Source organism: Taurulus bubalis (genome assembly GCF_910589615.1).
Source record: "Taurulus bubalis genome assembly, chromosome: 7".
Lineage (NCBI taxonomy): Eukaryota > Metazoa > Chordata > Actinopteri > Perciformes > Cottidae > Taurulus > Taurulus bubalis.
In genome coordinates, this window is record NC_136595.1 from 29424594 (window position 1) to 29449996 (window position 25403).

Sequence of the window (25403 nt, forward strand, 5' to 3'; positions counted from 1 at the left end):
ACACCATTTACAATCTAACAAAAAAGAGACAAACACTGAGAAGAACGTATTCAATAACTAGTCAAACACGTGTTCGGAGTTTTATTGACCGTTATAGTTTCCTACTTTATTGTTATAATAAATAGATAATATAATATTTTACAGACAGGCTTCTGTAGAGACACCCCATGAACTGCGGGGTCCTGGTACTTTGTTGAAGTGAGTAACTGGAGGAAGATTTGTTTGTTAGAACAGCGACCATTGTAGTTAATATTATTGTTTATATTATATTTAATACCAAAGACTCTTCTTTCATTTACTTATTTTATTTTCATTTTTTTGTTTGGAGCCAAAACAAAGTGAGGTAAGCTAACGTTAGCATATAGCTGCTAGCTACATAGACACAGGGCGAGACCCGGTTTTAAATGAGACCCGTCACCATACAAATGAATGTGTGTGGTCGCTTTAATCTGTTGTATCTCAAAGACTAACCATATCTATCTAATCTGTTCGATCTGTGTGTGTAAACATGTAGTTGTGTCTATACATGTGTGTAAACATATAGTTGTGTGTATACATGTGTGTAAACATATAGTTGTGTGTATACATGTGTGTAAACATATAGTTGTGTGTATACATGTGTGTAAACATATAGTTGTGTGTATACATGTGTGTAAACATATAGTTGTGTGTATACATGTGTGTGTAAACATGTAGTTGTGTGTATACATGTGTGTGTAAACATGTAGTTGTGTGTATACATGTATGTGTAAACATGTAGTTGTGTGTATACATGTGTGTAAACATGTAGTTGTGTGTATACATGTGTGTAAACATGTAGTTGTGTGTATACATGTAGTTGTGTGTATACATGTAGTTGTGTGTATACATGTAGTTGTGTGTAAACATATATGTGTGTAAACATGTAGTTGTGTGTATACATGTAGTTGTGTGTATACATGTAGTTGTGTGTAAACATGTAGTTGTGTGTATACATGTAGTTGTGTGTATACATGTAGTTGTGTGTATACATGTAGTTGTGTGTAAACATATATGTGTGTAAACATGTAGTTGTGTGTATACATGTAGTTGTGTGTATACATGTAGTTGTGTGTAAACATGTAGTTGTGTGTAAACATGTAGTTGTGTGTATACATGTGTGTGTAAACATGTAGTTGTGTGTATACATGTGTGTATAAACATATAGTTGTGTGTATACATGTGTGTAAACATGTAGTTGTGTGTATACATGTGTGTAAACATGTAGTGGTGTGTAAACATGTGTGTAAACATATAGTTGTGTGTATACATGTGTGTAAACATATAGTTGTGTGTATACATGTGTATAAACATATAGTTGTGTGTATACATGTGTGTAAACATATAGTTGTGTGTGTATACATGTGTGTAAACATATAGTTGTGTGTGTATACATGTGTATAAACATATAGTTGTGTGTATACATGTGTATAAACATATAGTTGTGTGTATACATGTGTATAAACATATAGTTGTGTGTATACATGTGTATAAACATATAGTTGTGTGTATACATGTGTATAAACATATAGTTGTGTGTATACATGTGTATAAACATATAGTTGTGTGTATACATGTGTATAAACATATAGTTGTGTGTATACATGTGTATAAACATATAGTTGTGTGTATACATGTGTATAAACATGTAGTTGTGTGTATACATGTGTATAAACATATAGTTGTGTGTATACATGTGTATAAACATATAGTTGTGTGTATACATGTGTATAAACATGTAGTTGTGTGTATACATGTGTGTAAACATATAGTTGTGTGTAAACATGTAGTTGTGTGTATACATGTGTGTAAACATGTAGTTGTGTGTATACATGTAGTTGTGTGTATACATGTGTGTAAACATGTAGTTGTGTGTATACATGTAGTTGTGTGTATACATGTGTGTGTAAACATGTAGTTGTGTGTAAACATGTAGTTGTGTGTATACATGTGTGTAAACATATAGTTGTGTGTATACATGTGTGTAAACATATAGTTGTGTGTATACATGTGTGTAAACATATAGTTGTGTGTATACAAGTGTGTAAACATGTAGTTGTGTGTATACATGTGTGTAAACATATGTGTGTATACATGTGTGTAAACATGTAGTTGTGTGTATACATGTGTGTAAACATGTAGTTGTGTGTATACATATGTGTAAACATATATGTGTGTATACATGTGTGTAAACATGTAGTTGTGTGTATACATGTGTGTAAACATGTAGTTGTGTGTATACATATGTGTAAACATATATGTGTGTATACATGTGTGTAAACATGTAGTTGTGTGTAAACATATATGTGTGTAAACATGTAGTTGTGTGTATACATGTAGTTGTGTGTATACATGTAGTTGTGTGTAAACATGTAGTTGTGTGTAAACATGTAGGTGTGTGTATACATGTAGTTGTGTGTATACATGTAGTTGTGTGTAAACATGTAGTTGTGTGTAAACATGTAGGTGTGTGTATACATGTAGTTGTGTGTATACATGTAGTTGTGTGTATACATGTGTGTAAACATGTAGTGGTGTGTAAACATGTGTGTAAACATGTAGTGGTGTGTAAACATGTGTGTAAACATATAGTTGTGTGTATACATGTGTATAAACATATAGTTGTGTGTATACATGTGTATAAACATATAGTTGTGTGTATACATGTGTGTAAACATATAGTTGTGTGTATACATGTGTGTAAACATATAGTTGTGTGTATACATGTGTGTAAACATATAGTTGTGTGTATACATGTGTGTAAACATAGTTGCGTGTATACATGTGTGTAAACATATAGTTGTGTGTAAACATGTAGTTGTGTGTATACATGTGTGTAAACATGTAGTTGTGTGTATACATGTAGTTGTGTGTATACATGTGTGTGTAAACATGTAGTTGTGTGTAAACATGTAGTTGTGTGTATACATGTGTGTAAACATATAGTTGTGTGTATACATGTGTGTAAACATGTAGTTGTGTGTATACATGTGTGTAAACATGTAGTTGTGTGTATACATGTAGTTGTGTGTATACATGTAGGTGTGTGTAAACATGTAGGTGTGTGTATACATGTAGTTGTGTGTAAACATATAGTTGTGTGTATACATGTGTATAAACATATAGTTGTGTGTATACATGTGTATAAACATATAGTTGTGTGTATACATGTGTATAAACATATAGTTGTGTGTATACATGTGTATAAACATATAGTTGTGTGTAAACATGTAGTTGTGTGTATACATGTGTGTAAACATGTAGTTGTGTGTATACATGTAGTTGTGTGTATACATGTGTGTAAACATATAGTTGTGTGTATACATGTGTGTAAACATATAGTTGTGTGTATACATGTGTGTAAACATATAGTTGTGTGTATACATGTGTGTAAACATGTAGTTGTGTGTATACATGTGTGTAAACATGTAGTTGTGTGTATACATGTGTGTAAACATGTAGTTGTGTGTATACATGTGTGTAAACATGTAGTTGTGTGTATACATGTGTGTAAACATGTAGTTGTGTGTATACATGTGTGTAAACATGTAGTTGTGTGTATACATGTGTGTAAACATGTAGTTGTGTGTATACATGTGTGTAAACATGTAGGTGTGTGTATACATGTGTGTAAACATATAGTTGTGTGTATACATGTAGGTGTGTGTATACATGTAGGTGTGTGTAAACATGTAGGTGTGTGTATACATGTAGTTGTGTGTATACATGTAGTTGTGTGTATACATGTAGTTGTGTGTATCTGCATTGTGTTCTTTCTTTTGTTCTTTGGACGTCTGAAACACTTTATCGTTCATGTTCATGGTCTGAAACCTGAACTTTGTGTTAGATAAAGACATGAAGTTTATTTAGTATTTAAAATGTATACTTCTTACTTATTATTTCCAATGTGTGTGTGTGTTCAGGTGAGGCCTCCTGTTGGTCTCCAGCTTCTTCTTCGGTGGTGCCATGGAGCTAGCGTACGTGTGCGACTGGGAGAAGCGTCCTAAGAGCACTCACTGCCCCTCCATCCCTCTGGTGTGCTCCTGGTCCTGCAGGAACCTGGTGGCCTTCAGCACAGACCTGAAGGGAGAGGACGACGACAAGGGTGAGCTGCAGCACAGACAACGCACCTGCAGCACAGACACACCTACGGCACACCTGGAACACCTAAACCGACAGGGTTAACAACCTTTTCTACTTACGTGTGTGTGTGTGTGTGTGTGTGTGTGTGTGTGTGTGATCCAGATGTTAGTCACATGATCCACATCATCGACACTGAGCACCCTTGGGATGTTTACTCCATCAGCTCTGGCCACACTGAGGTCATCTCCTGTCTGGAGTGGGATCAATCAGGTAAGGGTTATTGATCTGTTTATTGACCTGTTTATTGATCTGTTCAGTCTTTACTGATCTGTTTAATGTGTGTTGGTGTGTTTGTGTGTGGAGGCTCCAGACTGCTGTCTGCAGACGGTGACGGGCAGATCAAGTGTTGGTCGATGTCGGACCACCTGGTGAACAGCTGGGAGAGCCTCCTCTCCAGCTCTCTGGACGGAGACCCCATCGTGGCTCTGAGCTGGCTGCACAACGGCGTGAAGCTGGCTCTGCACGTGGAGATGGTAACGTAGAACACGGAACCACCGGGAGAACGTCTTGAAGCCTTTACTGTAGTCCCTCGTAACCACCAGGAGAACGTCTTGAAGCCTTTACTGTAGTCCCTCTATATATATATATGTGTATATATATATATACACGGTTCAATAAATCACATGTTCCTTGTCTCCTTTGGGTTCAGTCGGGTTCTACAAACTTCGGAGAGAAGTTCTCCCGGGTGAAGTTCTCCCCGTCCCTGACCCTGTTCGGTGGGAAGCCGATGGAGGGCTGGCTGGCGGTGACAGTGAGCGGTCTGGTCACCGTGTCGCTGCTAAAGCCGGGCGGCGCTCTGCTGACGGCCAGCGAGAGCCTCTGCCGGCTGAGGGGCCGCGTGGCGTTAGCCGACATCGCCTTCACCGGGGGAGGGAACATCGTGGTGGCGGCGACCGACGGCAGCAGCTCGTCTCCCGTCCAGTTCTACAAGGTAGAACCTCCTTCTCTTCCCGTTGTCTGAGCAAGAACAATAACCCTGTTCTCTGACCGCCACTAAGGAACAATAACCCTGTTCTGAGTTCAGGTGGTCGTGAGCGTCGTGAGCGAGAAGTGTCGCATCGACACGGAACTGTTGCCGTCGCTGTTCCTGCGCTGCACCACCGACTCTCTGAGGAGGGAGAAGTACCCGGCGGTCACCCACCTCAAGTTCCTCACCAGAGAGAACTCTGAACAGGTAACAGGGAGAACCTGGGGAACCCATATAACTGGTAACCAGTAGAACAACACATTTCAGGAGTTGTGTTCTGACAGATCGGAGACCAGTAAAACATGAAGAACAGACCAGAGAGGAGTTGGTCACACAGAACCATCAGAACCAAAGAACCTGACAGAAAATGTGTGTGTTGCAGGTTCTGCTGTGCGCGTCCAATCAGAGCGGCAGCATCGTGGAGTGCTGGTCTCTGAGGAAGGAGGGACTTCCTGTCAACAACATCTTCCAGCACCGATCACCAGTTGGTAAGAGACCACACGGGTTCCACTGGGCCCGGCTCAGTGCTCATGTTTGAGCTCTGGTTCCACTGGGCCCGGTTCAGTGCTCATGTTTGAGCTCTGGTTCCACTGGGCCCGGCTCAGTGCTCATGTTTGAGCTCTGGTTCCACTGGGCCCGGCTCAGTGCTCATGTTTGACCTCTGACCTCCCTCCTGTGTCCAGTGGGGGAGAAGCAGCCCACCATCCTGAAGTGGAGGATCTTGACCACCACCAACGACCTGGAGCGAGTGTCGGCCGTCGCTCTGCCCAAACTGCCCATCTCCATCTCCAACACGGACCTGAAGGTGGCGTCAGACACCAAGTTCTGCCCCGGACTCGGTGAGGCTCGGCCCGTCAGCTGTGTGAGTGTGTGGCACCGGGACCCGGTCTGAGGCCCTTTTCTCCCCTGCTGCCAGGTCTGGCCCTGGCCTTCCATGACGGCAGCATTCAGATCCTCCACCGGCTGTCCCTCCACATGATGGGGGTCTTCTACGGACCCTCCTCCGGTCAGAGGCCCGGAGACGAGTCCGCCATCAAGCGCCAAAGAACCGGAGGCCCCGCCCTCCACTTCAAGGCCCTGCAGTTCTCGTGGACCTCACTGGCACTGGCCGGAGTCGACAACCACGGGAAGGTGAGAACGCGCACCTGAACACCGGTCGTCACAAGATCCGACATGAAGGTACCCGTGTCTTCTAGAGAACAGTTGGGCCATTACAAGGTTCCACGTATGGAGATGGGATCAATAAGAACCACTCTTCTAGAGAACAGTTGGGCCATTATTATAAGGTGCCACGCATGGAGATGGGACCAATAAGAAGTAAGTAATAAATGTTCTGACGTTGGTTCTGCTTGCTCCTCAGCTCCACATGCTGCGGGTGTCGCCCTCTATGGGTCAGGTTCTGGAGATGAACACGACGCTGCGCCACCTGCTGTTCCTGTTGGAGTACTGCATGGTGACGGGCTACGACTGGTGGGACGTCCTGCTGCACGTGCAGCCCAGCATGGTGCACAACCTGGTGGAGAAGCTGCACGAGGAGTACATGAGGCAGAACCAGGCGCTGCAACAGGTCAGCAGGCATCAGATCAGACCTGTGTTCTGTTACATAGAACCGGTTCCACGTTTAGTTCACTCATTTAGTTATTTAAAGACAAAAACAACGGCTTTCGCCCGTCAGCCATGATTCTGGAAGAGCTACGTGACAATTCAACTGCTGTAACTGAGATTGTGCAGTAAACTCCACTTCCCATGATGCCTCAGTGTCGCTGTCTGATCCTCTCAGGTTCTGGCCACGCGCATCGTGGCGGTGAAGGCGTCTCTCTGTAAACTCTCCACGGCAACGGCGGCTCGAGCCTGCGACTTCCACGCCAAGCTGCTGCTGATCGCCATCAGCTCCACCTTGAAGTCGCTGCTGAGGCCTCACGTCCTGCACACGCCGGACAAGAGTCCAGGAGACCGGCTCACCGAGATCTGTGCCAAGAACACCGACCCAGGTGAGGCACCACACGGGTGAGGCACCACACAGGTGAGGCACCACACAGGTGAGGTAAACACACAGGTGAGGTAAACACACAGGTGAGGCACCACACAGGTGAGGCACCACACGGGTGAGGTAAACACACAGGTGAGGTAAACACACAGGTGAGGCACCACACAGGTGAGGTAAACACACAGGTGAGGTAAACACACAGGTGAGGTAAACACACAGGTGAGGCACCACACAGGTGAGGCACCACACAGGTGAGGTAAACACACAGGTGAGGTAAACACACAGGTGAGGCACCACACGGGTGAGGTAAACACACAGGTGAGGTAAACACACAGGTGAGGCACCACAGAGGTGAGGTAAACACACAGGTGAGGCACCACACAGGTGAGGCACCACACAGGTGAGGTAAACACACAGGTGAGGTAAACACACAGGTGAGGCACCACACAGGTGAGGTAAACACACAGGTGAGGTAAACACACAGGTGAGGTAAACACACAGGTGAGGCACCACACAGGTGAGGCACCACACAGGTGAGGTAAACACACAGGTGAGGTAAACACACAGGTGAGGTAAACACACAGGTGAGGCACCACACAGGTGAGGTAAACACACAGGTGAGGCACCACACAGGTGAGGTAAACACACAGGTGAGGTAAACACACAGGTGAGGTAAACACACAGGTGAGGCACCACACAGGTGAGGTAAACACACAGGTGAGGCACCACACAGGTGAGGTAAACACACAGGTGAGGTAAACACACAGGTGAGGCACCACACAGGTGAGGTAAACACACAGGTGAGGTAAACACACAGGTGAGGCACCACACAGGTGAGGTAAACACACAGGTGAGGTAAACACACAGGTGAGGCACCACACAGGTGAGGTAAACACACAGGTGAGGCAAACACACAGGTGAGGTACCACACAGGTGAGGTAAACACACAGGTGAGGTAAACACACAGGTGAGGTACCACACAGGTGAGGTAAACACACAGGTGAGGTAAACACACAGGTGAGGCAAACACACAGGTGAGGCAAACACACAGGTGAGGTAAACACACAGGTGAGGTAAACACACAGGTGAGGCAAACACAGGTGAGGCAAACACACAGGTGAGGTACCACACAGGTGAGGTAAACACACAGGTGAGGCAAACACACAGGTGAGGCAAACACACAGGTGAGGTACCACACAGGTGAGGCAAACACACAGGTGAGGCAAACACACAGGTGAGGTACCACACAGGTGAGGTAAACACACAGGTGAGGCAGAACCCTGATTGGTCCCTGTCTCCTCAGATATTGATAAGGTGATGATCAATCTGAAGACGGAGGAGTTTGTGTTGGACGGCCCGCCCCTCCAGTCCCTGCAGCAGCTCATCCAATGGGTGGGAGACTTTGTCCTCTACCTGCTGGCCAACCTGCCCAACCAGGTAACCAGGTCTTGTGTGGTCTCACCTGGTCTCACCTGGTCTCGTCTGGTCTCACCTGGTATCCTGTGGTCCTGGTCCACAGGGCTCCGTGGTCCGGCCCGGGTTCGGCTTCATGCGGGACGGGGCGTCTCTGGGTCTGCTGAGGGAGATGCTGGTGATGATCAGGATCTGGGGTCTGCTGAAGCCGGGCTGCCTGCCCACCTTCACCGCCACCTCGGACAACCAGGACAGCATGCAGCTGCTGTTCAGGCTGCTCACCAAGCTGTGGCTCTGCTGTGAGGCCCTATTGATCACCCTAATGATCCACTTCACCCTATTGATCCGCTTATTGATCCACTTCACCCTATTGATCACCCTATTGATCACCTTCACCCTATTGATCCACTTCACCCTATTGATCACCCTATTGATCCACTTCACCCTATTGATCCACTTCACCCTATTGATCACCCTATTGATCCACTTCACCCTATTGATCATCCTATTGATCCACTTCACCCTATTGATCACCCTATTGATCCGCTTATTGATCCACTTCACCCTATTGATCACCCTATTGATCACCTTCACCCTATTGATCCACTTCACCCTATTGATCCACTTCACCCTATTGATCCACTTCACCCTATTGATCATCCTATTGATCCACTTCACCCTATTGATCACCCTATTGATCCGCTTATTGATCACCTTATTGACCCGCTTATTGATCCATTTCACCTTATTGATCTACTACGATCACGTTATTGATCCACACCATCGTATAGAGATCACGTTATTGATTTTACAACATGTCCAGTCACCATGTTCACTGACTCACTGATTGACTGTCTCAGCCCGGGACGACGGACCCCCCCAGGACCCCGATGAGACTCTGATAGATGAGTGCTGCCTGCTGCCCAGTCAGCTGCTGGTTCCCAGTATGGACTGGCTCCCAGTTAATGACGGCGTCATCGTCAAGCTGCAGGGGAAACACCCGCTCAGGCTGCAGTTTGGAAAAGCCTCGTCTCTGCCCGGAGCCGGGTCCACTGCCCCGCTGGAGGTCTTCACCAGGTAACACGCTGCAGGTTCGACACTCTGAGATGATCACATGTACAAGAACACGTCTCATGCATCAGTCTTGTGGTAGGAGTCCCAGCTCTCAGAAGATGGATAACCTGCGCTGTGTCCATATGGGTGTCTGTCCCACTGAGGAGAGCAAGGCCTGCACCAGGTAAGTCCACAGGAAGTGATGTCACAGCACACGCCTGGTTCATCAGCTTCAGCCTTTAAAAGGGAAACGTGTTAAATGTTGTGTGTGATGTGTTCAGGTGCGGCTGTGTGACGATGCTCCGCTCTCCAAACAAGACCAACGCGATGAAGCAGTGGGAGCAGCGCTGGATCAAGAACTGTCTGTGTGGAGGTCTGTGGAGGAGGATCCCTGCTCCTCTCAGCTGAACCCTGAACGCATCACCTGGTCTGTGGAGGAGGATCCCTGCTCCTCTCAGCTGAACCCTGAACGCATCACCTCACATGTTCCTCTCGAAATAAACCTGTAAATAAAGTTTGTTTTGTATTTTACTTTGTAATAAAACTGTAAAAAAGCTTGTTTTTCCTGATGTTTTGTGGAGTTCAAAATAAAGAAATGTATCATAGTATTGAAGTCAAATAAATACTATAATATAATAATAATAATAATATAAATGTTTTGAGTTTAACTGCAGCTTTAAAACGGTGAAACTCTGTTTCGCCATCTTGTTTCTGATGAGGACAGAAGGACTACAATATGAGTTCAGGGAGGGGACCTGGAACCAACTACAAAGGATTAGAACCAGGTGACTGGGTCTAGGTCTGGGTCTAGGTCTGGTTCTGGTTCTAGGTCTAGGTCTGGTTCTAGGTCTGGGTCTAGGTCTGGTTCTGGGTCTGGTTCTAGGTCTGGGTCTAGTTCTGGGTCTAGGTCTGGTTCTAGGTCTGGTTCTAGGTCTGGGTCTGGTTCTAGGTCTAGGTCTGGTTCTGGGTCTAGGTCTAGGTCTGGTTCTAGGTCTGGGTCTGGGTCTAGGTCTGGTTCTAGGTCTAGGTCTGGTTCTGGGTCTAGGTCTGGTTCTGGGTCTAGGTCTAGGTCTGGTTCTGGGTCTGGTTCTGGTTCTAGGTCTGGTTCTAGGTCTGGTTCTGGGTCTAGGTCTGGTTCTGGGTCTAGGTCTGGTTCTGGGTCTGGTTCTGGGTCTAGGTCTGGTTCTGGGTCTGGTTCTAGGTCTGGGTCTGGTTCTAGGTCTAGGTCTGGTTCTGGGTCTAGGTCTAGGTCTGGTTCTAGGTCTGGGTCTGGGTCTAGGTCTGGTTCTAGGTCTGGGTCTAGGTCTGGTTCTGGGTCTAGGTCTAGGTCTGGTTCTAGGACTGGGTCTAGGTCTGGTTTTAGGACTGGGTCTAGGTCTGGTTCTAGGTCTAGGTCTGGTTCTAGGACTGGGTCTAGGTCTGGTTCTAGGTCTGGGTCTGGTTCTAGTTCTAGGTCTGGTTCTAGGTCTGGGTCTAGGTCTGGTTCTAGGTCTGGTTCTAGGACTGGGTCTAGGTCTGGTTCTAGGTCTGGGTCTAGGTCTGGTTCTAGGTCTAGGTCTGGTTCTGGGTCTGGTTCCATTCAAGAAGAGAGTTCAGCTTCATGACCAAAAGAAAAAAAGAACCTGCACTGATCACCTGCTACACACACACACACACACACTCTACACGCACACACTATATACACACACGCACACACACACACAAACAACACACACACACTCTCTCTAAACACACATAGACAAACACACACACACTCTCTACACACACTCTATACACACACACACTCTCTATACACACACATAGACACACACACTATACACACACATACACACACATACACACACACACACACACACACTCTATACACACTCTCTCTACACACACAGACACGCACTCACTCTCTATACACACACATAGACACACGCACACACTCTATACACACTCTACACACACATAGACACACACACTCTCTACACACACACACTCGCTATACACACAGACACACACACTCTATACACACACATCGACTCACGCACACACTCTCCACACACACACACACACTCTACACGCACACACACTCTCTCTACACGCACACGCACACACACACACACACACACACACACACACACACACACACACACACACACACACACACAGAGCAGCGGATCGCAGCAAACAGAAAGCGGTCGCAGCGGATCCGCGGTGTTTCGGGGAGAACGGGGGTCTAAATCGGGACTATCAGAACCAGAACCGGAACTTAAGCAGACCACCAGGTGTGTCCGGTGTCACGGCTCGTTAGCTGGTCGGTTCTGTCGGTTCTGCCGCCGAAGGAGGAACGCGAGAGGAACCACCGCGGATCGATGGTGTGAGGTGAGACCGTTTCTACGCTCTGCTGAGCGCGTGCGTGTGGACGCGTGTGCGTGTGTTTGTGCATGTTCGTGTGTGTGTGTGTGTTCTTGCGTGCGTGCGTGCGTGTGTGTGTGTGTGTGTGTGTGTGTGTGTGTTCTGCGGAGCAGCAGATTAACTGAAGCTGCATCGAGCGTTAGACAATAAAACGTCTCTGACTGCAGGGCCGTTTACCTGTCTGTTGTCTGACTGTTGTCTGTCTGTTGTCTCTGTCTGACCACCTGTCTGTCTGTTGTCTCTCTGTCTCGCTCTCTGTCTGTCCACCTGTCTGTCTGTTGTCTCTCTCTCTCTCTCTCTCTCTGCCTGTCTGTCCACCTGTCTGTCTGTTGTCTCTCTGTCTCTCTCTGTCTCTCTGCCTGTCTGTCTGTCTCTCTCTCTCTCTCTCTCTCTCTCTCTCTCTCTGTCTGTCTGTCTGTCTGTCTCTCTCTCTCTCTCTCTGCCTGTCTGTCCACCTGTCTGTCTGTTGTCTCTCTGTCTCTCTCTCTGTCTCTCTGCCTGTCTGTCTGTCTCTCTCTCTCTCTCTCTCTCTCTCTCTCTCTCTCTCTCTCTCTCTCTCTCTCTGTCTGTCTGTCTGTCTGTCTCTCTCTCTCTCTCTCTGCCTGTCTGTCCACCTGTCTGTCTGTTGTCTCTCTGTCTCTCTCTGTCTCTCTGCCTGTCTGTCTGTCTCTCTCTCTCTCTCTCTCTCTCTCTCTCTGCCTGTCTGTCTGTCTGTCTGTCTGTCTGTCTGTTGTCTCTCTGCCTGTCTGTCTGTCTGTTGTCTCTCTGCCTGTCTGCCTGTCTGTCTGTACTGATTGATGGGATGTTAACTGGCAGCTGGTCAGGTGTGTCACGTGACTGCAACTGATGAAGAAGATGATGAAGATGGTTTGATTCATTGGGTTATTATTATAAATGTGTCAACATGAAGATGAGGAAGAGGATGAAGATACTCCACAAAGTTTTCTCTAATATCACCTACGGGCAACGTCCGCGAGGAGGTGGAGGTTGCTTGTGTTGCTGGGGTTCAGGACCTCTCCCGAACAGGACCAGACCAGTAGATCTCAGTGAGCTCTTCAGGGTGGGTACGGTGCGGAGTGGTGCTCCAGACCATCTGGTGTTCAGTGGTCGGATGGCTTCACGGTTCCTGAGGTGCAAGGAGCCGACTCTTTGCAGGGTTGCCTGTAGCTGGTTGTGCTGGTAATAGAGGAGTAGCTCCTCTCAGGTTGGTGAGGTTTGGTTCTACTGCTTCCAACGGGTTCTCTTGAGATGTTCCACAGAGATCGTCTGCAGAGATCAACCGCTCAGTGTTGTGGTCCGTCGACTGATCGTGGTGTAGATGTTATGTTAAGTAGTGGGACCAGCAACTTGAGGTCGGCAATTCCGTCTGCTTATTATTCAGGACAACAAAGAGGTGCCTGACTTTCAGCGGGGCTCCAATGAGGTCTGTGAAGGCCTTCAGGTCTTTGGTCAACTTCCAAGATCTTTTTTAGGAGGAGGTGATGGTTCACAGGGTCGTATACCGGCCCGTTTTGGAATTCGTCCTCAATGTGTTGAATGAGGTCCAGAAGTTTGCTTGTTGTGGATTTGTAGAGGTGGCAGGTTTAGCAACAGGGCAATGCCCCTCTCAAACAGCTGTAGAGGTATGGTGTAGGTTCAGCAACAGGGCAATGGCCTCCTCAAACAGCTGTAGAGGTATGGTGTAGGTTCAGCAACAGGGCAATGCCCCTCTCAAACAGCTGTAGAGGTATGGTGTAGGTTCAGCAACAGGGCAATGCCCCTCTCAAACAGCTGTAGAGGTATGGTGTAGGTTCAGCAACAGGTCAATGGCCTCCTCAAACAGCTGTAGAGGTATGATGTAGGTTCAGCAACAGGGCAATGGCCTCCTCAAACAGCTGTAGAGGTATGATGTAGGTTCAGCAACAGGGCTATGCCCCGCTCAAACAGCCGTAGAGGCGGCATAGCAGAGACATTGGGCGGAAGCTCTTTGCATGCTGGTCTCTTCCGGATGAAGGGCAATAATCCTGGTTTTCCTCCAGATCTTTGGGATGTTTTTTGTTAGCATGCACTCATTCATCAGCTGAGGATCCACTTCCTCACCAGAGGTCCAGACTGCTGGATCTCTTCAATGAAGATGTGATCCAGTCCAATAGCTTTGTCGGTTTTAAGGTTGTTGATGCTGATATTGAGCACTTCAGGAGAGAATGGCTCGGTCAGTCCCACGGTTTGGGAGTGCTTCACTCGGTCTGCTTTTGGTCCTGGCTGTTTAGGGGTGGGTTTCCCATTGTCCATTTTCCCATGGTCAGATTCATAGAGCTGTTGGTGGCGCTCGTACAGACAGTCCTTCAACATTGAGATTTATGATGGTCAGGCCTGGCCTCTCTTCCTGCTCTGGATCAATGAGACACCAGTGAGACATCAGTGAGACACCGGTGAAACACCGGTGAGACATCAGTGAGACACCAATGAGACACCAATGAGACATCAGTGAGACATCAGTGAGACAACAGTGAGACACCAATGAGACATCAGTGAGACACCAGTGAGACATCAGTGAGACACCAATGAGACATCAGTGAGACACCAGTGAGACAACAGTGAGACACCAATGAGACACCAGTGAAACACCAATGAGACACCAGTGAGACACTAGTGAGACATCAGTGAGACACCAATGAGACATCAGTGAGACACCAGTGAGACATCAGTGAGACACCAGTGAGACACCAATGAGACACCAGTGAGACACCAATGAGACACCAGTGAGACACCAATGAGACAACAGTGAGACACCAATGAGACACCAGTGAAACACCAATGAGACACCAGTGAGACACCAGTGAGACATCAGTGAGACACCAATGAGACACCAGTGAGACACCAGTGAGACATCAGTGAGACACCAATGAGACACCAATGAGACACCAATGAGACACCAATGAGACATCAGTGAGACATCAGTGAGACACCAGTGAGACACCAGTGAGACATCAGTGAGACACCAATTCAATTCAATTCAGTTTTTTTATATAGCCATCATACAGCCATTTATATAACATCACAAATACAAGTTTGCTTCAGAGGGCTTTACAATCTGTAACATTACATCCTGTCCCGGGATCTCACATCGGATCAGGAACAACTCCCCCAATAAAGATAGTAAAAATCCTTTCCCTCAGGAAGAAACCTGAGGGAGAGCAACAGAGGAGGATCACTCTCCCCGGATGGACAGAAGCAATAGATGTCATGTGACCAGAATGAACAACCTAACAGAGTTACAGCACATTACATGAATATGACAGAAATTATTCATATAATGAGTAGTAGGCATGGTCCATGATCCAGATAGCCATGATCCATTAAGCAGAAGGAGGTAGAGAGGAGGGGCATCAGCAGGGCCATGGCAGCTGGCCCTGATGAACAACACCTCCCACCCCATGCAGGACGCTCTGGCAGCGCTGCACAGCTCCTTCAGTCACCGGCTGATTCGCCCGTGGTGTCTGAGGAAGAGGTACCAAAAGTCCTTCCTTCCTGCTGCTGCCAGGCTGCACAACAAGCTGAGCTCTCAGCAGACCACTAACACTTAGAACATGTTTATCACTTTGGCCACTTTAATTACATTCATCTGGTGCAATATTAAGTACTTTATATACTTTTTTATTCCGTCTGTATATTTAATATTGCTACTATATTCTTCCTTACTGTCTCTTGTGTGCACTGTTGCTGTAATCCTGCAATTTTCCCACCGCGGGACTAATAAAGGATTATCTTATCGAAGAGGGATGTCTATTTAGTGTGTGTGTGTGTGTGTGTGTGTGTGTGTTACAGGATGATGATGAACTCTGAGAAGATGAAGAAGAAACCTCCAAAGGACAGTTTGACTCTGCTGCCATGTTTCTACTTTGTGGAGGTGAGGATGATGATGATGATGATGATGATGATGATGATGATGATGATGACGATGATGTGTCACTGCTGGTTGAGAGTGAAGGAAATGATGGATATGGACGTTCTGGGGGGCGGGGTTAAAGGCTTCTTCTATGGTGTCTCTGTACCTCCTTCAGTTGCCCATCGTGGCCTCTTCTATGGTGTCTCTGTACTTCCTGGAGCTGACCGATGTGGTGCAGCCGGCTCAGGTTGGGTTCCGCTGCCACGACCGAGAGCTCAGCATGCCGTACGTGGACGGAGCAGACGAACTGATCCCTCTGCTGATGCTGCTGAGCCTCGCCTTCGCCGGACCGGCGGCCTCGGTAACACACACACACACACACACACACACAGTTATCTAGGTGCAAGATCAGCTCTTTTATGGTTCTGTTGTGTTTTGGCGGCTCTCAGGTCTCAGTGTCCTGAACCTAAACCCTGAGGGTGTGTTTGATTTGTGGATCAGGTCATGCTGATAGAGAATTCTGAGGGTGTGTTTGATTCGTGTATTAGGTCATGCTGGTAGAGGGTGCTGAGGGTGTGTTTGATTCGTGTATCAGGTCATGCTGGTAGAGAGTGCTGAGGGTGTGTTTGATTTGTGTATCAGATCATGCTGGTAGAGGGTCTGATCTACTGCCTGCAGTCCAGACTGAAGCTCCGCCGACCTGAAGGAAGCATCAACGCAGGAGGCTGCAACTTCAACTCCTTCCTGAGGAGGACGGTGCGCTTCGTAGGTACGACATTGACTACACCTGTAGTTACACCTGTATTTAACCTGTAGTTACACCTGTAGCTACACCTGTATTTAACCTGTAGTTACACCTGTAGCTACACCTGTATTGAACCTGTAGTTACACCTGTAGCTACACCTGTATTTAACCTGTAGTTACACCTGTAGCTACACCTGTATTGAACCTGTAGTTACACCTGTAGTTGCACCTGTAGGTACACCTGTAGTTGCACCTGTAGTTACACCTGTATTAAACCTGTAGTTACACCTGTATTTAACCTGTAGTTACACCTGTAGCTACACCTGTATTGAACCTGTAGTTACACCTGTAGCTACACCTGTATTGAACCTGTAGTTACACCTGTAGCTATACCTGTATTTAACCTGTAGTTACACCTGTAGCTACACCTGTATTTAACCTGTAGTTACACCTGTAGCTACACCTGTATTGAACCTGTAGCTACACCTGTATTTAACCTGTAGTTACACCTGTAGCTACACTGACATCACAGTCCTCACACCTGTCTGTGCCTCTGCAGGTGTGCATGTGTTCGGTCTGTGTGCGACGGCTCTGGTCACTGACATCATCCAGCTGTCGACAGGTTACCATGCCCCCTTCTTCCTCACCGTCTGTAAACCCAACTACACGCAGGCCGGCGTCTCCTGTGACAGAAACGCTTACATCACTAAAGACATCTGCTCGGGTCACGACCAGCACGCCATCATGGCCGCCAGGTAAGTCACCTGTTCAGGTCGTGTTCAGTGATTAACGTGATTTTAATTCAACTCTTTCTTCTGTCCTCACAGGAAAACGTTCCCTTCCCAGCATGCAACTCTGTCTGCCTTCGCTGCTGTTTATGTTTCTGTGAGTGCGACTCCTCTTTGTTCAAACCAACAAAACTTTATTTACAACGATGCCCTCAGTTCGAGTCAAGAGATGGGGGATTAAGACAGAGAAGATATATATATATATATATATATATATATATATATATATATATATATATATATATATATATATATGGCTTGCAAAAGTATTCATACCCCTTGAACGTTTCCACATTTTGTCACATTACACGCCACAAACATAAGTATATTTTATTGGAATTTTATGTGAAAGACCAACACAAAGTGTCACACAATTGTGAAGTACAAAGAAAATTATACATGTTTTTTTTTTAAATTCACAAATAAAAAACTGAAAAGTGCAGTGTGCAAAATGATTCAGCCCCCCTGAGTCAATACTTTGTGGAACCGCCTTTTGCTGCAATTACAGCTGCAAGTATTTTGGGGTTTGTCTCTATCAGCTTTGCACATCTAGAGACGGAGATTTTTGCCCATTCTTCTTTGCTAAACAGCTCAAGGTCAGTCAGACTAGATGGAGAGCGTTTGTAAACGGCGGTTTTCAGATCTTGCCACAGATTCTCGATGGGATTTAGGTCTGAACTTTGACTGGGGCCGTTCTAACACATGAATATGTTTTGTTTTAAACCATTCCAGTGTAGCCCTGGCTTCATGTTTAGGGTCGTTGTCCTGCTGGAAGGTGAACCTCCGCCCCAGTCTCAAGTCTTTTGCAGACTCCAACAGGTTTTCTTCCAAGATTGCCCTGTATTTGGCTCCATCCATCGTCCCATCAACTCTGACCAACTTCCCTGTCCCTGCTGATGAGAAGCACCCAGAGCATTATGCTGCCACCACCATGTCTGACAGTGGGCATGGTGTGTTCAGGGTGATGTGCAGTGTTAGGTTTCCGCCACACAAAACGTTTTGCATTTAGGCCAAAAAGTTCAATTTTGGTCTCATCTGACCAGAGCACCTTCTTCCACATGTTTGCTGTGTCCCCCACATGGTTTCTGGCAAACTGCAAACGGGACTTCTTATGATTTTCTTTTAACAATGGCTTTCTTCTTGCCACTCTTCCATAAAGGCCATATTTGTGGAGTGCACACCCAATAGTTGTCCTGTGGACAGATTCCCCACCTGAGCTGTGGATCTCTGCAGTTCATCCAGAGTCACATGGGCCTCTTGGCTGCATCTCTTGTCAGTGCTCTCCTTGTTCGGCCTGTAAGTTTAGGTGGATGGCCGTGTCTTGGTAGGTTTGCAGTTGTGCCGTACTCTTTCCATTTCCGGATAATGGATTGAACAGTGCTCCGTGACATGTTCAAAGCTTGGGAAATCTTTTTATAGCCTAACCCTGCTTTAAACTTCTCCACAACTTTATCTCTGACCTGTCTGGTGTGTTCCTTGGACTTCATGGTCCTGTTTGCTCCCCAGTATTCTCTTAACAAACCTCTGAGGCCGTCACAGAACAGCTGTATTTGTACTGAGATTAGATGACACACAGGTGGAATCTATTTAGTCATTCGGTCAACATTCAATCATTCAGCAGTCATCAGGCAACTGCTGAAGGCAATTGGTTGCACTCAGAGAAAAGGGGGCTGAATAATTTTTCACACATAATTTTCTTTGTACTTCACAATTGTGTGACACTGTGTTGGTCTTTCACATAAAATTCCAATAAAATATATTTATGTTTGTGGCGTATAATGTAACAAAATGTGGAAATGTTCAAGGGGTATGAATACTTTTGCAAGCCACTGTATATATCATAAATGTATTAATATGACTTTACATGACCTACTTCCTTACTCCTGACTGTCTAGATGTACTTCAACTCGACCATCTCCGACAGCACCAAGCTGCTGAAGCCAGTTCTGGTGTTCGGGTTCTCCATGGCGGCAGCGCTGGCGGGTCTGACTCAGGTCACACAGCACCGCAGCCATCCCATCGACGTGCACGCGGGGTTCCTCATCGGAGCCTTCGTCGCTGCTTACCTGGTGAGACGACACATTTAAACACTAACCATGTTTAAACACTAACCAGGTTACACTAACCATGTTTAAACACTAACCAGGTTTAAAGTGTTTAAACCTGGTAACCCCTAACCCCCTAACCCTAACCCTAACCCCCAAACACCAAGCAGGTTACACTAACAAGGTTTAAACACTAACAAGGTTATACTAACCATGTTTAAACACTAACCAGGTTTAAAGTGTTTAAACCTGGTAACCCCTAACCCCCTAACCCTAACCCTAACCCCCAAACACCAACCAGGTTACACCAACAAGGTTTAAACACTAACAAGGTTATACTAACCATGTTTAAACACGAACCAGGTTTAAACACTAACCAGGTTACACTAACCATGTTTAAACACTAACAAGCTTCAAACACTAAGCAGGTTACACTAACCATGTTTAAACACTAACAAGGTTATACTAATCATGTTTAAACACTAACAATGTTTAAACACTAACCAGGTTTAAACACTAACAAGGTTATACTAACCATGTTTAAACACTAACCAGGTTTAAACACTAACCAGGTTACACTAACAAGGTTTAAACACTAACCAGGTTATACTAACCATGTTTAAACACTAACAAGGTTTAAACACTAACCAGGTTATACTAACCATGTTTAAACACTAACCATGTTTAAACACTAACAAGGTTTAAACACTAACCAGGTTATACTAACCATGTTTAAACACTAATAAGGTTTAAACACTAACCAGGTTATACTAACCATGTTCAAACACTAACAAGGTTTAAAGACTAACCAGGTTTAAACACTAACCAGGTTACACTAACCATGTTTAAACACTAACAAGGTTATACTAACCAGGTTTTAACACTAACCAGGTTTAAACACTAACCAGGTTACACTAACCATGTTTAAACACTAACCAGGTTTAAAGTGTTTAAACCTGGTAACCCCTAACCCCCTAACCCTAACCCTAACCCCCAAACACCAACCAGGTTACACTAACAAGGTTTAAACACTAACAAGGTTATACTAACCATGTTTAAACACTAACCAGGTTTAAACACTAACCAGGTTACACTAACAAGGTTTAAACACTAACCAGGTTATACTAACCATGTTTAAACACTAACAAGGTTTAAACACTAACCAGGTTATACTAACCATGTTTAAACACTAACCATGTTTAAACACTAACAAGGTTTAAACACTAACCAGGTTATACTAACCATGTTTAAACACTAACAAGGTTTAAACACTAACCAGGTTATACTAACCATGTTTAAACACTAATAAGGTTTAAACACTAACCAGGTTATACTAACCATGTTCAAACACTAACAAGGTTTAAAGACTAACCAGGTTTAAACACTAACCAGGTTACACTAACCATGTTTAAACACTAACAAGGTTATACTAACCAGGTTTTAACACTAACCAGGTTTAAACACTAACCAGGTTACACTAACCATGTTTAAACACTAACAAGGTTATACTAACCATGTTTAAACACTAACCAGGTTTAAACACTAACCAGGTTACACTAATAAGGTTTAAACACTTACCAGGTTATACTAACCATGTTTAAACACTAACCATGTTTAAACACTAACAAGGTTTAAACACTTACCAGGTTATACTAACCATGTTTAAACACTAACAAGGTTTAAACACTAACCAGGTTTAAACACTAACCAGGTTACACTAACCATGTTTAAACACTAACCATGTTTAAACACTAACAAGGTTTAAACACTAACCAGGTTATACTAACCATGTTTAAGCACTAACAAGGTTCAAACACTAACCAGGTTATACTAACCATGTTTAAACACTAAACATGTTTAAACACTAACCAGGTTTAAATATTAACCAGGTTACACTAACCATGTTTAAACACTAACCATGTTTAAACACTAACAAGGTTTAAACACTAACCAGGTTTAAACACTAACCAGGTTACACTAACCATGTTTAAACACTAACCATGTTTAAACACTAACAAGGTTTAAACACTAACCAGGTTATACTAACCATGTTTAAGCACTAACAAGGTTCAAACACTAACCAGGTTATACTAACCATGTTTAAACACTAAACATGTTTAAACACTAACCAGGTTTAAATATTAACCAGGTTACACTAACCATGTTTAAACACTAACCAGGTTTAAACACTAACCAGGTTTAAACACTAACCATGTTACACTAACCATGTTTAAACACTAACCATGTTTAAACACTAACAAGGTTTAAACACTAACCAGGTTATACTAACCATGTTTAAGCACTAACAAGGTTCAAACACTAACCAGGTTATACTAACCATGTTTAAACACTAACCATGTTTAAACACTAACAAGGTTTAAACACTAACCAGGTTATACTAACCATGTTTAAACACTAATAAGGTTTAAACACTAACCAGGTTATACTAACCATGTTCAAACACTAACAAGGTTTAAAGACTAACCAGGTTTAAACACTAACCAGGTTACACTAACCATGTTTAAACACTAACAAGGTTATACTAACCAGGTTTTAACACTAACCAGGTTTAAACACTAACCAGGTTACACTAACCATGTTTAAACACTAACCAGGTTTAAAGTGTTTAAACCTGGTAACCCCTAACCCCCTAACCCTAACCCTAACCCCCAAACACCAACCAGGTTACACTAACAAGGTTTAAACACTAACAAGGTTATACTAACCATGTTTAAACACTAACCAGGTTTAAACACTAACCAGGTTACACTAACAAGGTTTAAACACTAACCAGGTTATACTAACCATGTTTAAACACTAACAAGGTTTAAACACTAACCAGGTTATACTAACCATGTTTAAACACTAACCATGTTTAAACACTAACAAGGTTTAAACACTAACCAGGTTATACTAACCATGTTTAAACACTAACAAGGTTTAAACACTAACCAGGTTATACTAACCATGTTTAAACACTAATAAGGTTTAAACACTAACCAGGTTATACTAACCATGTTCAAACACTAACAAGGTTTAAAGACTAACCAGGTTTAAACACTAACCAGGTTACACTAACCATGTTTAAACACTAACAAGGTTATACTAACCAGGTTTTAACACTAACCAGGTTTAAACACTAACCAGGTTACACTAACCATGTTTAAACACTAACAAGGTTATACTAACCATGTTTAAACACTAACCAGGTTTAAACACTAACCAGGTTACACTAATAAGGTTTAAACACTTACCAGGTTATACTAACCATGTTTAAACACTAACCATGTTTAAACACTAACAAGGTTTAAACACTTACCAGGTTATACTAACCATGTTTAAACACTAACAAGGTTTAAACACTAACCAGGTTTAAACACTAACCAGGTTACACTAACCATGTTTAAACACTAACCATGTTTAAACACTAACAAGGTTTAAACACTAACCAGGTTATACTAACCATGTTTAAGCACTAACAAGGTTCAAACACTAACCAGGTTATACTAACCATGTTTAAACACTAAACATGTTTAAACACTAACCAGGTTTAAATATTAACCAGGTTACACTAACCATGTTTAAACACTAACCATGTTTAAACACTAACAAGGTTTAAACACTAACCAGGTTTAAACACTAACCAGGTTACACTAACCATGTTTAAACACTAACCATGTTTAAACACTAACAAGGTTTAAACACTAACCAGGTTATACTAACCATGTTTAAGCACTAACAAGGTTCAAACACTAACCAGGTTATACTAACCATGTTTAAACACTAAACATGTTTAAACACTAACCAGGTTTAAATATTAACCAGGTTACACTAACCATGTTTAAACACTAACCAGGTTTAAACACTAACCAGGTTTAAACACTAACCATGTTACACTAACCATGTTTAAACACTAACCATGTTTAAACACTAACAAGGTTTAAACACTAACCAGGTTATACTAACCATGTTTAAGCACTAACAAGGTTCAAACACTAACCAGGTTATACTAACCATGTTTAAACACTAACCATGTTTAAACACTAACCAGGTTTAAATATTAACCAGGTTACACTAACCACTAATATATATAATATAATATATATATGTATTACACCTGTGTATTTCATAACAAGGATTTTAAGTTACGCAGCGAACCTTGAGTTCATGATGAGTTTATTTTGAGGTTTCTTTCTCATCAGTGTGACATCACTCAGCTGGCAGCATTAACAGATGTTCAGTCTTCAAACCTTTAAAGATGTTTCTCTTCTTCAGGCGTTTCACGCCGTGGCCAACTTCAAGTCCTCTGATGACACCACTTTGACCCCCTCTGCCCCGCTGCCGAAGGAGGACCCTCTGCGAGCGCTGACTGAGCGAGGACACGAGTCCGTCTACAACAAGGGCCCCGCCTCTGCCTCGGAGAGTCACGATGAGATAGCGGCGGCTCCGGCCCCCATGGACCGGTTGGAGGGCCTGGGGCCCCTGCAGACGGAGAAGGCCTCCATGGGTAGCTTGAAGAGGGCCAGCGTGGACGTGGAGCTGCTGGCTCCTCGCAGCCCCATGGGGAAGGAGACCATGCTGACCTTCAGTAACACGCTGCCGAGGGCTAGCATGAATGTGGATGGGGTGCTGGGGGCCAACCTGGGTCCAGAGGAACCGGTGCAGCAGGTGCAGCCGGTCCAGCCGGTGCAGCGGCGTCTGAAGGCCGTGCAGGTTCCCATAGACCCCATGCGTTCGCAGCAGCTGGTGACGGAGTGGAAGCAAAAGTCGATGGAGATGAGAGGTCTGAGCGTCCGGGACGAGACGGACCATGAGGCCAGCGAGGACGGATCTGAGGTGGGCTCTGTGGGGACAGACGAGGGGGGGTCTCAAGTCCCCATTTACCAGGCTGCAGTGCAGTCTGGGAGGATAGCCTCTAGTCGTAGCCCCACTCCGCCTCCAGGGGGCGCCAAGGCTGTGGCAACACCCAGACCACCACAGATTCCTGAAGCTGGACCCCCACCAGTATCCCCAAAAAGTGCCCTGACCCGGGCCAAGTGGCTCGCCATCCGAGAGAAGACAAGTGGAGAGGGCTCGGGCCGTGGGGCCACCAATCAGCCACGACTCATGCAGGTCATTGCCATGTCGAAGCAGCAGGGCCTCCTCCCGTCCTCCTCCTCTGAGACCACCTCCACCTGTTCTGGCACCTCCTCAACCGCAGACGCTCCGCATTACCGCCCCCCCTCTGAGCAGCAGCGGGAGGGGTCGGGTATCATCACTGTGGATGCCCATGCTCCTCACCATCCTGTTGTCCAAGCCCAACCCCCTCTTCAAGCCCCACCCCTTTCAGGTAACGGTGCCCCGTGGGAGTGGACAGGGGCATCCAATGGGGGCGACCCTCGAGACACCTACGACCTCAATAGCCTGACCCGAGGAGACTCTGCCGCCCGCGGCAGCAGCTTCCGGCCCAACCGATCCGCCTCGCCGTGCTCCGCAGTCGGCCATGATCCGATGCAAGCAGACGCTCAGCGCAGGGAGATGGCCATGAGACGCAAGACAGCACTAGTTCTGTTGGATCGAGAGATTCGTAACCAGACTGAACAGGAGAACTATTATAAGAGTTTGCAAGGACGAAGGTTCAAGGACTAGTCTCCTATCTTTTCAAAACAAAAGCCTTATTAGCACAGACCCTGGACAGCAGCTTGGACCATGTTGCTATGCATTTCATGAGCTGATGGAAGGTTGGAGCTGTAAGAGATGAAGGTTTTCATCCAGGAGGGTCAGGTTCGATGCTCGCTGGCTCAAATTTCAGGACAGTTTTTCTCAACATAAAAGACATATATTTAAAGTGTTAAAACAGAGTTTCTCAGCGTCAGCCCTCACTGAATAATTATTGAAAAACGTTAAATGCCTTTCACGGAATCCAAGAACTCTTTACAAACAGAAAACAAGTCAACCGACATGAATGAGGATGCTGTTGGGTGGAGGTGATGC

General features: G+C 45.1%; 2 protein-coding genes across 2 annotated transcripts; both read left to right on the plus strand.

Annotated features, from left to right (window-relative positions):
• The first annotated feature begins 302 nt into the window (after window positions 1-302).
• Window positions 303-10078, plus strand: med16 (mediator complex subunit 16). The gene is made up of 16 exons (XM_079221349.1): window positions 303-343; window positions 3942-4123; window positions 4264-4371; window positions 4465-4634; window positions 4811-5092; window positions 5186-5335; window positions 5511-5616; window positions 5812-5967; window positions 6045-6259; window positions 6489-6695; window positions 6909-7119; window positions 8419-8552; window positions 8635-8827; window positions 9389-9605; window positions 9682-9765; window positions 9863-10078. The coding sequence occupies exons 2-16, from the start codon at window positions 3985-3987 to the stop codon at window positions 9987-9989; spliced, it is 2499 nt and encodes an 832-aa protein (XP_079077475.1). The 5' UTR covers window positions 303-343; window positions 3942-3984; the 3' UTR covers window positions 9990-10078.
• Window positions 10079-15792: 5714 nt separating this feature from the next.
• On the plus strand, window positions 15793-25058 carry plppr3b (phospholipid phosphatase related 3b; the record flags this gene model as incomplete). The annotated part of the gene is made up of 7 exons (XM_079221300.1): window positions 15793-15873; window positions 16028-16213; window positions 16495-16621; window positions 17157-17352; window positions 17425-17482; window positions 19281-19454; window positions 23706-25058. The coding sequence occupies 7 exons, from the start codon at window positions 15793-15795 to the stop codon at window positions 25056-25058; spliced, it is 2175 nt and encodes a 724-aa protein (XP_079077426.1).
• Window positions 25059-25403: the final 345 nt, after the last annotated feature.